Genomic DNA, 13,168 nt, shown 5'->3' with positions numbered 1-13,168 from the left:
TTTTGTTAGTTAAATCACCTACTTCATATAGTTGAGTAAAATTTTTTGGCAAAATAAATAAAAAAGAGGAATTTAGTGCAAAACGTAGATAGAAAATGAGGATAAAAAAGTTGTACAACAATTTATTTTATCGACTAACAATTTCTAAAAAAGATTTGTTTTCTTATAGTAGTAACCTTTAAAAACAGTTTTTTATATTTTTAAAAATTTTGAAAACTGATTTAAAAAATTTGAATTAAACAGGTCTTGGTGATTCTTTCTTTCGAACTAAAAGAGCGAAACTATAGGATGTAAAAAGCTCTTGCTGGTTAGAATGCTATCAAAAAGACATATGACCACAATGCCCTTGTACCTACAACCAAAACAGCCAAACAAGATCCCCTATAGTCTTTTAAATTCGGTTCCCAATCAACCCAACACCAACCCATAAATTGACAATAGCTCACTCTAGAAAGCTCCATTGACAAGCCATTTTTGTTGAAGTTGGAAAACTTGGAAAATAGACTTCTGAAAGCTGGCCAATGGTATAAGTCAAGCGTAGTCAATACCTTAAGAAAAAACAGACTTTGGATTTTCTTTTAAAATTATTCCGACAGTCTTTGGCTATGAAATTGGAATTTAAAAGTTGTCTGTTTTTTATTGGTCGAAGATGATGGTGTCGGGTCAAAGAATGTATTGCAGAAGATTCATTAAACAAGCATCGCAGATTCAAAGAATTCATGCCTTGGATTAATTATATCTTCAGAAATAGGGTATGCTTATTCTTCCTAGCTTGGAGAAAAAGAATAAGAAGACGTTTAGAATGGGCCAGAGAGGAGAAATTACAGTTCCGTTAATTTTGACCGCCATTTTTTTTATGGTCTCTTTGCAGTATTAATACGTTTATAACCCTTCCTACAAGGTCCTTACGGTCTACGTTTACGTGAATACGTGTCTATAAATCAAAGAACACTCTTTTTGAAAATTAGACAGATTGAGCTTGGTGAATCTTCATTATTCATCTCCTTTTTCTTGTTTGATTGGTAATTGCCACTCTCAATTCTCTCCTTCTAAGATTAATGCATGCATCTCTCTCACATTCCGCATTCATTGTTTGAAAATTTGGAATCTTAGTTCAGTTTGTTTTGACTTAAAATATTTTTTTTGAAAAATATATTTTTTTTAGGTAAAATATTTTTATTTATTTTTAATTTTTAGTGTTTGCCAAATGTTTTGGTCGAAATTTAGATCGAGTCTATCGGGTGGAGCATGTGAAATAGTTTGTCGAAAATTAATGAATATATTATTTTTATTAGGTTTTATTATTCTTTTTCTTCGTAAATATTTTGTGACAACCAAACACCAAAACGCTCAAACAAACGGAGTCTTAAAGTTTTTTAAAAGTTTAGTAGATGTCAATTTTACTTTATTTATTTATTATTTTTAAGAGAGTGATAAAAATGACGACAGAGAATTGGGTTTTTATAATCAGACCCAGATATTTTCCGATGTGAAAGGGACCGAATCATCTCTAATAAGTTTTGTTTTTTAATTTAATTTAATTTTTTTTAAGGTAATTAGAGGGGAAGAGAATGTGCGAGACTCGAACACAGATTCTCAAACACGGATATTAAATCAATTAGGTGTATATAGCACGGTTTATTTGTTTATTTATTAATTTTAATTTTTTAAAGTTTTTGGCCTTTTCATAGCTACTTTTGCCACTTGATGTGCAACAACCTTAGCATTTGTAATCATCTGAATTTTTTACTATTTTTCCATAAGAAAATTAGTGAATTTGCTGGGCAACATACAGAGATAGACTAGTTCAATCTCTCATTTTTTTATTTTTTTTAGTATCAAATTTGTTATGGAATTACAAAAAATGTTCTCTTCTATAATTATGATGTTAACCACTTTCACTTTTTTTTTTTTTTTTTTTTTTTTTTTTTTTTACCAGTGAGAATTCTCTAAGGAAGCAGTATAATGATCAGAAACGATGGCAATGAGAAGTGGAGAAGCTATTCCAGTAACAGCTCCAACTCAAACACACACAGGGTCGAACCCGACAAGCCAACGCACTTTAAACCATCTCTTCCACCTCTCAACATCAGCAGACCAACCAGAAACAGTGCCCATGTCAGCATTTCCGAGACCGATACCTATGGCAGTAAAAGAAGTGGCCACAACAATCATAGTGTGGAGATTACTCTGGACATTGGTGCGGACTCAGTGGCAGTTCACAGTGTTGAGGCTGTCAAAGCAGAGGCTCGTGAAGATCCTGAGTTGACACTGCTTGCCAAGACTAGTGCTCTTGATCAGAACAAGACATCCTTTGGTTCTTATATTGTGAGAAATGCTTCTTCACGGATCAGACAAGCTTCGCAGGAGATGATACGTTTTGCTTCTCTGTCAAGATCACGAGCAGCTGCTGCTTCGCGTTTTCATCGCACCAAGTCAGCTGCTGCTCATGCCTTGCACAGTCTCAGGTTCATCACCAACCAAGCAGCTGGTGCTGGTGGATGGCAGTCGGTTGAGAAGCGATTCAACCAGCTCACTACCTCCACTGGCTCCCTTCTTCCCTCATCTTTGTTCGGTGAATGCATTGGTAATTTGAATCACAATTAATGTTGCATTCTTTCTAACCATTTATGCTTTCAGAGTAGATGGTCAGAGGGAAGGTCTTATACCTCACCGTCATTTTATAATTATAACTAAAACACATGTTTGGATCAAAAGAAGGCCACACATGAGAGAGCATGTTAAAAAATTTGAATATTTAATTTAGACACTCTAACAATTTAAACTTTTAGAGTAGATGATTATAAACACCCGAGACTTAGAGATAGTTTGTTATCTTTTATTTTCTTATCATACCGGCGTGTGATTATTTGACTTGTTCTTGTAAGGACAGGGATGAATAAAGACTCGAAGGAATTTGCCGTTGAGCTGTTCCATGCACTTGCTCGGAGGCACAATATAAGTGGGGATTTAATAAACAAAGCAGAGCTCAGGAAGTTCTGGGAACAAATCTCGGATCAAAGCTTCGACTCACGTCTCCAGACTTTCTTTGACATGTACTATTTTATCAGCTGCTGAAGGACTCTCATTTTCTCATATTACTGATGTTCCCTTTCCTGTATCTGGTTTTTTGGAATAGTTGAAACCTAATACTCTATTATAATACAAATAACTGGTAATGATAATTGCAGGGTAGATAAAGATTCTGATGGCAGAATCATGGAAGAAGAAGTCGAAGAGGTAATCAACTTTAATTTATCAAATCTTATAGTAGACTTTTTTCCAATTCCACCAATTTCAATTCCAAAACTCCAATTCCATATAACCAAACACAACCTAAAGGTTAAGTCAGTCTCGATCCTCTCTCCACTCGACCAACTTTAGCGGGACCTAGAATTGGGTAATGTCCCTTTTCGTCCCATTCATTGTGAAGGAATCAATGCACCAAGCCATAACCCCTCCCAGCAGCCTGCATTGGGGGGATATTACACTCGTGCCATTTTAGGATGTAAAGGGTTACTTTAGTGTACGAGGCTTTCCGGTTGCAGGGTCTAAGAAGGCTTAGATGTACCTAGTCTTACCCTCGCATGTGGAGAGACTGTTTCCTATATTTGAACCCATGAAGGATGTAGCAATTGCTAATTTTCTTACAACTTGATATCTAAAGCTTTTGATCTAGAAAGTTCAAAATACTAAAATTTAACTTGTATGGCAGATAATCAGTCTCAGCGCTTCTGCAAACAAACTCTCTAACATTCAGAAACAAGCAAAGGAATACGCAGCACTAATAATGGAAGAACTAGACCCTGATAATGCCGGATACATCATGGTATATTAAACAAGCCTGCAACATATCTCACTATAGGATTGGGCAGTATATATTCCTCTGTTTGATGTTCTCAATACTGGGTTAATTTATTTGATGTTGAACAGATTGAAAACCTAGAAACACTATTGTTGCAAGCTCCGAGTCATTCTATCAGAGTATCAGAAAGGCAAATTCTAAGTCAAGTATTGAGCCAGAAGCTCAAGCCAACACAAGAGAGAAGCGCATTAAAGAGATGGTGGCAGAGTACTAAGTACTTCCTTCATGATAACTGGCGAAGGGCTTGGGTCATGACATTGTGGATAGTAATCATGTCAAGCTTGTTTGTGTACAAGTTTGTGCAGTATAAAAATAAGGCTGTGTATGAAATAATGGGCTATTGTGTCTGTACTGCTAAAGGAGCAGCTGAGACCCTTAAATTCAACATGGCACTAATCTTACTACCAGTCTGCCGGAACACCATTACCTGGCTCAGAAACGGAACCAAATTGGGTCTCGTGGTTCCTTTTGATGACAATCTCAATTTTCACAAGGTACAAAACCTCAGCTTGGTTCAGTTTTATGAAAACTCGGTTATAAAAAGTTCATGTTTTCACATAACTGTTTTTTATAATACTCTCAAAACATGTTTCTGATTTCTAAATTGTTGATGCATCATTTGAATATGATGTTTAGGTGATTGCGATAGGAATCACTGTGGGCACTGTACTACATGGGGGTTCCCACTTGGTCTGTGATTTCCCGCGCCTTCTTCATGCAACTAAGGAAGAGTATGAGCCAATGAAACCTTTCTTTGGCAACGAGCAACCTCCAGATTACTGGTGGTTTCTGAAAGGAGTGGCTGGGGTGACGGGGATAATCATGGTGGTGCTGATGGCCATAGCGTTCACTCTGGCTAGCCCCAAGTTCAGGCGAAACAAGCTCAACATCCCCAAACCCCTCAGAAAACTCACTGGCTTCAATGCCTTCTGGTACTCCCACCATCTTTTTGTGGTCGTCTACACCCTCCTCATTGTCCATGGTATATACCTCTACCTCACCAAGAAATGGTACCAAAAGACGGTGAGCTTAATTTCCTAGTCCGAAAGTTAGATATGCTTTCCACCGTGGTCCATTTTGTCAATTCATTTTCATCTTTTGATAGCAGACATGGATGTATTTGGCGGTTCCACTAGTACTCTATGCAGGTGAGAGGTTGATCAGGGCTTTAAGATCAAGCATCCAACCAGTTAAGATTCTAAAGGTAATTGTAAAAAGTACTCTTCTCAATCACTTGATCAACCATGAAGGTCCTTCAAATTTATTAATGTTTAAATTCTTCATTTATGTTATCAATTTGAAATGTTTGGTAATGAAGGTTGCCTTCTATCCTGGAAATGTCCTCACATTGCACGCGTCAAAGCCCCACGGCTTCAAATACAAGAGTGGACAATATGTGTTCATCAACTGTGCTGCAGTTTCTTCTTTTGAATGGTAGGTAACTAGGTCAAATCAGGTGCTTAATTACGTCACGTCTGTTAGTTTGCATTTAGGCGAAACAATTTATACTCTTAATCCTAAATAAGGATTTGGTATGAACTATGAAATGCAGGCATCCATTTTCTCTAACTTCAGCACCTGGAGATGACTATCTAAGTGTTCACATTCGAACACTAGGCGATTGGACGCGCCAACTCAAAACTGTTTTCTCTGAGGTTTTCTTCTTTTAGATTTTTTTTCCCTAGTTGGTACTTTTATTAGATTCAAATGCTCAGGACACTTTCTGTTAGCTGTTTTCTCTGAATTTCACTCGTTTGTTGCATCAATCAATAGGTGTGTCGTCAGCCACCAAATGGAGGGAACATCGGTTTACGCAATGAAACACAAGGAGTGAGTAACCCTTGGTAAGATCATTTGGTAAAAATGTGGAAGTCTAATTTGAGTTTAACCACTTGGATAATTTGAGGGATTTTTTTTTTTCAATGACAAGAAGCACATACACCTACTTTGTCCCTTTGGGGGCTTCCTCACCTTCCAAAATAGAAGGTCTAGGATAATTTGAGTTTAACCAAGTTGAATCGAATTGAATGGACAGTTTTCCGAGGATATTGGTAGACGGTCCATATGGAGCTCCAGCTCAAGACTACAAGAAATACGAGGTGGTTTTGCTGGTTGGACTTGGAATCGGAGCAACCCCAATGATCAGCATTGTCAAGGACATTATCAACAACATCAAGTTCAACTTGGATGAGGAACAAGTGGAAGAAAAAGAAACGGGAGCTCTAGAGAGCGGCAAGAAAGCAAACCCTAACTCAAGTCCTAACAGTTGGAATGGTGATATCAATAATAATAAGAAAATGAACAAGAAGGGGTTCAAGACCAGGAGAGCCTACTTCTACTGGGTGACGAGAGAACAAGGATCGTTCGAGTGGTTCAAAGGGATCATGGACGAGGTGGCGGAGATGGACACCAAGGGAGTGATAGAAATGCACAACTACTGCACCAGTGTCTACGAAGAAGGGGACGCCAGGTCGGCCCTCATAGCAATGCTCCAGTCTCTATATCATGCCAAGAATGGCCTAGACATTGTCTCTGGCACCGGCGTAAAATCCCACTTTGCCAAGCCTAAGTGGCGCCAAGTCTTCAAGAACATCGCTCTCCACCATCCTGATTCCCATGTTGGTGAGTGTCAACCATGCATGCCCACACAAACACACCACACTCACACACACGCACACACACACACACACACACAACAATATTACTCGTAACAATTTTTCATTGTTTTGTTAATTTCGTGGCTTGATGCTGCAGGAGTGTTCTATTGCGGAGCACCAGCCTTAACCAACGAGCTCCGGCAACTGGCTTTGGATTTCTCCCGCAAGACCACCACCAAGTTTGATTTCCACAAGGAGAATTTTTAAGGATGCCATGTTTTCAGACATTCAATCAATGCGTGTGTGTGTGTGTTTATATATATATATTGATTGACTATCAGAGTATGTCTGAAGAATCCGGAGTGGCTGTGGTGGTATATGTGCTTGCTACAAGTTTTCTAGTGCTATGACTCGTGTAAATGTTGAAATGTCTACTCATTTGTGGATGCTGTGGGAGCCCAACTCAACAATTATGCTGTTGACACTGTCCAAAACACTCCTCTTTGTATTATTTCCACGAATAGAGGGTAGGAAGGAATAAATAAATGTTGAAAATCATAAATTTAACACACTGTTAATATGATGTCACAACATCCTTTATGGTTCTAACTATCTACAGATAGACTTAATATGAGATTGTGATGAACACAATAACACCATTATTGTTTTTTTTTTACTTTGACCACTTGGGCAATTTATGCATTTGATGGCTCCACATTTTAAATTGTAATCCTAAACTATTTAGACTTAATAGTTTAATAAAAAAGCCTAATCAATAATTTCTTATCTATTAGATACATTATATAAGATCAAAGTTTTGACATTATCAAATGTATTCAATGAATAAAACTGTGTAAGTTAATGTCATGTCCCACATTGCCTAGAAGAGAGGTGGTTACGTGGATGCCTCATAGTCAGTCTAGATTATGTAGATGTGTTTTGAAAATCGTGAGTGAGTATGGACAGTGTGTAAAACAACCAATATCCGGGATAGACGGACAATATCTACACAACGTGGGACGAATCCTGATAAATGGTATCAGAGTCAGTTCAGGTCCATTTACCTATTTTGAGAATTGAGATTTTAATTTGTTTTATCTTTTAGGGATAAATTGGGAATGTTATAAAAAATAGTGTATTGATTTTTTAAATGAACAACTATTACGGGACAACCAAAATAGAAAGATGAACTTTTAATACAGGACAAAGGGAGAGCAGCATGCATAATTTGACCCTTCACTTTCTTTGAGATTTTGATTTTCTCGTCACAACTTGACGCTTCACTTTCTTTGTGATTTTGATTTTATCCTCACAACTGCTACTACTAATAAACACACTCTTAAATTTAATCACCAAATTGCATTTAAAAAAAATTGAAGCTCGAACCTCCATAGACTCCAAAGTTTGTATAGCACGACAGGTGTATGGCTTTTCTTCTTCTTAAAAAATTCAAGCAATTTGTATGGATAAAGAATATTCTCAATTATTGAATCACATAAACAAGTTCAGCAAGCCAAAAACAAGGAGTCCAAAAGACATCATCATTGCAACACTAGAATAAAATTAGAAATGTCTGCTTAATTTTATTTATTTTTTTATTTTTTTCTCAAACATGGTTGTGTTGAATGGGGATTTGACTGAACGAATTCTCGTGGAAAGAATGATCAGATGGATGTGATATGTTGAAGTTGCTTTCTATTTTCTCTCTTTTCTTGAGCATCATTCTATATGCAAGTTTTGTGACTCTTTGGATTTTGATTTATGGTTCTTGAATACACAGTTGATTGTGCCATTGTTACTCAATTGGAGATGGGAGTTTGGGTACTTTTTTTTTTTTTTTTTTTCTCAAAACATGGTTGTGTTGAATGGGGATTTGACTGAACGAAATCTCGTGGAAAGAATGATCAGATGGGTGTGATATGTTATTGCAGCTGGAAGCATAGAAATTTATAAACTTCATCAGCTTGTTTTTTCATTGAGTTCACGAATAATCAGTGCCCGAACTTATTTTGCTCAATAATAAACAATGCCCTAAACATATTTGGCTAATGTGAACAGCAAGAAAAGCCCTATACTATTTCTCAAAGCTATCGGGCAAATCAATAGCAGACAAGTGCTCCCTCCGAAGGGGGATCATGTCCCAATCAAACCAAGCATCAATCTGGGCATCGTGAGGGCAGGACAAGTGCTCTAGGGCCCACACCTGAAGAAACGTTGGGAATACAAAATTGTACTGTTATCATTTTCAGGCGTCTATATTTTGACGAACGGAGAATTTTTCTTACTCTGATATCGCAACAACAGAAATAGTACGGAGTGGTTCTACTCAATCTAACATGATAACAACTCGAATTCAATTTCTATTCTAAATGATTGGAATCATTAGGTACTGTTCCCTTGATGTCTTGATTAAATTTTGATCTAATTGTCTTTCTTTTATCTCAAATCAGATCTCTGAGATTCCGGACGTGACAAAATATATTTATTTATTTATATTTATGTTTGTATATATTTTATTTTTATACCATATACAAAGTATATTTTATTGAAATTCATTATTTTATAAAAAAAAATTAGGTCTTATTCCCTTAATATCACATTTCGCATTGCCCGGGATGTTCCGTGAACATTTTGAAAATCGTATGTATAGATAATGTGCAAAACAGATAATATTTACACTGAATGAGACAAATTTTAACTGATGATATCTGAGTCAGGTAACGTCCCTAACCAAAAACAAGGGGTGCACAAGCTCACTAGTCCTACCAGAACCACGTCTGGTATTAGAGACAATTCCAGGTCCCCAGCCAGAAATAGGGTTTGTATGCGTTGAAAATCACTATCCGTTGGAATATAAGAGTACAAATGAAGATGAGGGAGTCAAATAAAAACAATGTTCAAATCACACAGCTGTATTATATATTGGGTGGTATCAATGGTTCCACCAATAACATATAAGATTCTGCCCACTCCATCATCTCCAATGCTTCTTTCTGGCACTCGTGCAAGTAAACCATACAGGAATGAGCAATCTTTGAAGTATTGCAGTTTGATTAACTCACATATTTAAAATAGAATAGAAAATAATGTATACAATAATACGACCAACATATGATATTTTCAGCAAAAAAGGAACCATTTTAGGAAGGCAAAGTATGATGATCAGCTTGAAGATGGAATTCACAGGAGTCCATTCAGTGAAAGAGCTACATAAGGTATGAAAAGAAAAGATGAGAAGTGAAATATAAGGATACAATGAAAGAAAAAAAGAATATTTGATCAGATCTCTGCACAAAAGAACCAAAAGAAAATACAATACATACCTCACTCTTTCAAGTGCTGCTATATGTAGAGGGAGCAACCCATTATGCTCGGAGTTGCCAACATTACATCGGACATCAGCCTGAGCTCCATGGATCAAACGCACGCAAAATTGATAGGGGGACTGTGAACATGTAGTTGCAGGTGCGATGCTTTGCAGTCACCGGCGTGATTTGCCGGCTTGATGCGTCACTGGGGCCTTGCAGGTCGCAGCAATCTTCTAGCGGCAGCAAGGGTTCAATATCCTTTTTCTTTTCTTTTCTTTTCTTCTCTTTTCTTTTCTCTTCCTATCCCTTCAAATCTACCCTATCCAAACGTACCCTAAAATCTCAGGGAAGTTAGTCTAATTTGCCCTCATTCGTTTGCGCGTCATTTCTCTCTAGCGACTCACTGATCACCTGCTCAACCGTCGAAAACAGCACTCACTGCCGATCTCTTTCAACCTCGAACGTTGCTGCAATCTTCAAATTCACAAAAAAGGTACTGTATTAAAATCTTTTATGTAATGAAACCCTAACTCCCAAGCCTTAGGTCAAACTTCCAGATGGGTAGAGAGAAGAAAGAAAGAAAAAACCCTAGATTTTGGGGGTAAATCGAGTCCATCACAGATGAAAGAATGTGTATCATGGCCTGTTAGTTGAATATGCGTAATCCTTTTTCTTTTTTGACGCAATTTATTCTGTTAACACAGTCGTTGATGTTTCATTGTGACGGAATTGTAATGATGTCTGAAAGCGAGGACGAGGTGGGAATGCATAATTCCTCTTTTTTTTTATTTTTTATTTTTTATTTTTTTTGATACGATAAACATGGATTTTGTGCACTATGACCCAATTCTGAATGTTCTCTGACATCACAGTGCTGGATTTCTGACAAATTTGCATAGTACTTTTTTCTTTTTGTAAATTTTTCTTTGATTTTATTTTGTTACCACTGTATGTTTCAAGCGTGAAAAAAATTCAATTTTTTTTTTTTTATACTGTTACTGTCAGGTGGATCAATTTTTTATACTGTATGAAGAGGTGCGGATTCAAACTAATTCCTTTGTATATTGTTTTTCTTCATGATATGATTAACATAGATTTTGTGCACCGTGACCCGATTCTGAATGTTCTGTGACATCACAGAATCTTATTACTGAGAAATATTTTGAAGGAAAATTTTTTCCAAATTGGAATTTTAATGTTCGAAGAGAAGATGGATTGTATCACCTGCATGATGCAGCTCAATACTTCAAGTATGACTTATTTACTTCTTACTCCGCCGTGGAGCTCGAATTGGTGTCCAATGCGTCTGTGATGGGCACAAGTTCGATGAATTTCTTCCGGTCGATGTAGCTCTTGATTCGCTAAGCTACAAATCACTATTCTGCTCAACGTTGCTCTTTCTATATATATATTGATTTTATGGACACACAAGCGGAGCTAGACACACACAAAACAAAATTTTGAACCATATTTGTTTATTTTATTGTTTTGATTGAGGTTTTGTGTATTTGGTTCAGCCGATTTGTTGACTGGACCCAAAGAATCTATTGTCATGTTTTGTCTGAGGAAAATGGTAAGTTTTCTCTAGAATATTAACATTTAAGTATGTCAGGCTAGAACAGAGGAATGCTGCTCCAAGGGTCACTTGTCTTGTTTCAATGAAACTTTTTGGCAGGCTCAACCATTGATGACTATAAAGATTCTGGTACAGCATATGGAACCAAAGCAGATCCGGGATGTCATTGGCCACTATGCAGAGAAAGGGACTCTCATCGAGTTTGCTGCTTTGCTTACATCGTTGGCTCGGGCTCGGCTTCGCGCTTTCGATCCCTTCACTTGTGATTTTGAAGTTGAAAGTTCCGGTAGAATGGAGACACTGAGCAGCCGCACTGCAACTAAGATCATGTCACTAATTGATGAGGAGCAAAAAGCAATGATCCGCAAAAAAATTAAAATTGGCTGATATTTGCAAGGAAAAGCAGAGGTTGATGATATATAGGATAATGTTGCTTGAAATCTATGAGAGGATTGGTGATGTTATAGGAGACTGTTTGAACACTAGTAACCCCACTGTATGTTGCAATACTTCTGTTTGCGTAGTTTTTGGTCTTACGCCGGTCGATGGTCTGTTGCGGGCATGCCAGAGTATTTGTATAAAAACACTCAAAATATGTTGATTCGAACACCAGCCTATTCTTTTTTCCGATGGCTAACTCTCAGGCGATTGTGTGGGAGAGAGACTAGTAAGAATTCCCAGCAAGGTTCTTTTATGCCTTGTTTGTAGCAAAGACTTTTTATCTAAGTGCTAAAAGAAATAAAAATGCAATGACTAAAGAAATTGGAATGAACAGGCTGAATGAAAATTGACTTTTAAATGAAAAGGCTGAATGAAAATGGATGGGAAGAATTCAATCGATTGCCACTAAATTGAAAACAATTTGAATTGAAATGTGCATAATTAAAATGAAGTAAAGCAAAATGCAGTGGCAAGAATTTAATCAATTGCCAGTAAAGGAAATGACAAGAATTTAATCAATTGCCATTGAATTGAAAACATTTTTAATTGAAAATTGCATAATTAAAGATTGGCAAAATGGAAATTGACTGAAAAAAAACGCAATAAAACAAAAAGTTGTGGCAAGAATTTAATCGATTGCCAACCAAATTCAATGACAAGAATTTAATCAATTGTGATTAAATTTGAAAACATTTTTAATTGAAAAGTGCATAATTAAAACAGGCAGAATGGAAATTGCATGGGAAGTAAAGGAAAGAAATAAATTGGCCGAATTAACATGACACGAATCTTATCGAAGATTGGTCATTGAATCCGTTTGCTTGAACGAAAATGACTGATAATGTAAAAAGCATATTTAAAACATTGCAAAAGAAGAGTAAGCTACTGGAACTTAAATTCTTTGAATGAAAATTGCCATAAAGAAATTGATAGAAAATGATGTAGAGTCAATTGAAAACATTTTAGTTGAAATGCATGTTTTGTGGTTGGTGCTGGATAATTTGGAATAGATTACAACATTTCTATTTATAGAAGTTTTATTTACTTATTTCCTAATTAATTGCTAGAAAATCTCACCTTCCCAATTTTTTTCACTTCATGGCTTGCTGGGTCAAATCCCAATATATCTCCATTTCTCTTCATGGCTTGCTTCAATAAATTTCAGTAGAAAATTCTTGCTGAAGACTCTCCTTGATTTAGTCAAAAACAAATTGCCGAATTGTTACTGAAAAGTTGCTAAAGAAGTTGCTAATTGTTACTGTGATACCCCTCGGATCCGAGACACGGATTGATCAGGCCCAAGCCCAAACCCGAGAGAATATCAAACAATTAATATTTTAACAAACACGGAATACAAATTGAATTAAAGAAATAAAAATAA

The 13,168-nt window shown here is 36.6% G+C and overlaps 1 protein-coding gene and 1 long non-coding RNA gene across 3 annotated transcripts; both read left to right on the top strand.

Annotated features, from left to right (window-relative positions):
* The first annotated feature begins 1,920 nt into the window (after positions 1-1,920).
* Positions 1,921-7,117, top strand: LOC132276132 (respiratory burst oxidase homolog protein C-like). The gene is made up of 12 exons (XM_059777411.1): positions 1,921-2,587; positions 2,894-3,056; positions 3,192-3,240; positions 3,716-3,829; positions 3,934-4,359; positions 4,502-4,888; positions 4,974-5,069; positions 5,184-5,299; positions 5,418-5,520; positions 5,639-5,709; positions 5,901-6,487; positions 6,620-7,117. The coding sequence occupies exons 1-12, from the start codon at positions 1,966-1,968 to the stop codon at positions 6,727-6,729; spliced, it is 2,844 nt and encodes a 947-aa protein (XP_059633394.1). The 5' UTR covers positions 1,921-1,965; the 3' UTR covers positions 6,730-7,117.
* Positions 7,118-8,741: 1,624 nt separating this feature from the next.
* On the top strand, positions 8,742-11,976 carry LOC132276131 (uncharacterized). 2 transcript variants are annotated; one of them, XR_009470842.1, is made up of 4 exons: positions 8,742-8,848; positions 9,990-10,263; positions 11,288-11,343; positions 11,446-11,976. It is a non-coding gene; the product is annotated as an uncharacterized LOC132276131 (long non-coding RNA). The 2 variants fall into 2 exon arrangements; XR_009470843.1 differs by lacking the exon at positions 8,742-8,848 and having other exon boundaries at positions 9,968-10,263.
* The last annotated feature ends 1,192 nt before the right edge of the window (positions 11,977-13,168 follow it).

The sequence above is a fragment of the Cornus florida genome, unplaced genomic scaffold (assembly GCF_030987335.1).
Source record: "Cornus florida cultivar Cherokee Brave unplaced genomic scaffold, ASM3098733v1 CherokeeBrave_3.0.0_Hap2_Chr10, whole genome shotgun sequence".
In the NCBI taxonomy this organism is placed as follows: domain Eukaryota; kingdom Viridiplantae; phylum Streptophyta; class Magnoliopsida; order Cornales; family Cornaceae; genus Cornus; species Cornus florida.
Note: the sequence above shows the minus strand (reverse complement) of the source record. Positions and strands in the feature narration are given on the sequence as shown.

What these genes read in the sequence shown, in the direction of transcription:
- LOC132276132 (XM_059777411.1), top strand. Translation starts at nt 1,966, where the DNA reads ATGATCAGAAACGATGGCAATGAGAAGTGGAGAAGCTATTCCAGTAAC. An exon ending in CTCCAGACTTTCTTTGACAT is followed by an intron (nt 3,057 to 3,191) that starts GTACTATTTTAT and finishes TGATAATTGCAG; the next exon opens with GGTAGATAAAGATTCTGATG. An exon ending in TCAAAACTGTTTTCTCTGAG is followed by an intron (nt 5,521 to 5,638) that starts GTTTTCTTCTTT and finishes ATCAATCAATAG; the next exon opens with GTGTGTCGTCAGCCACCAAA.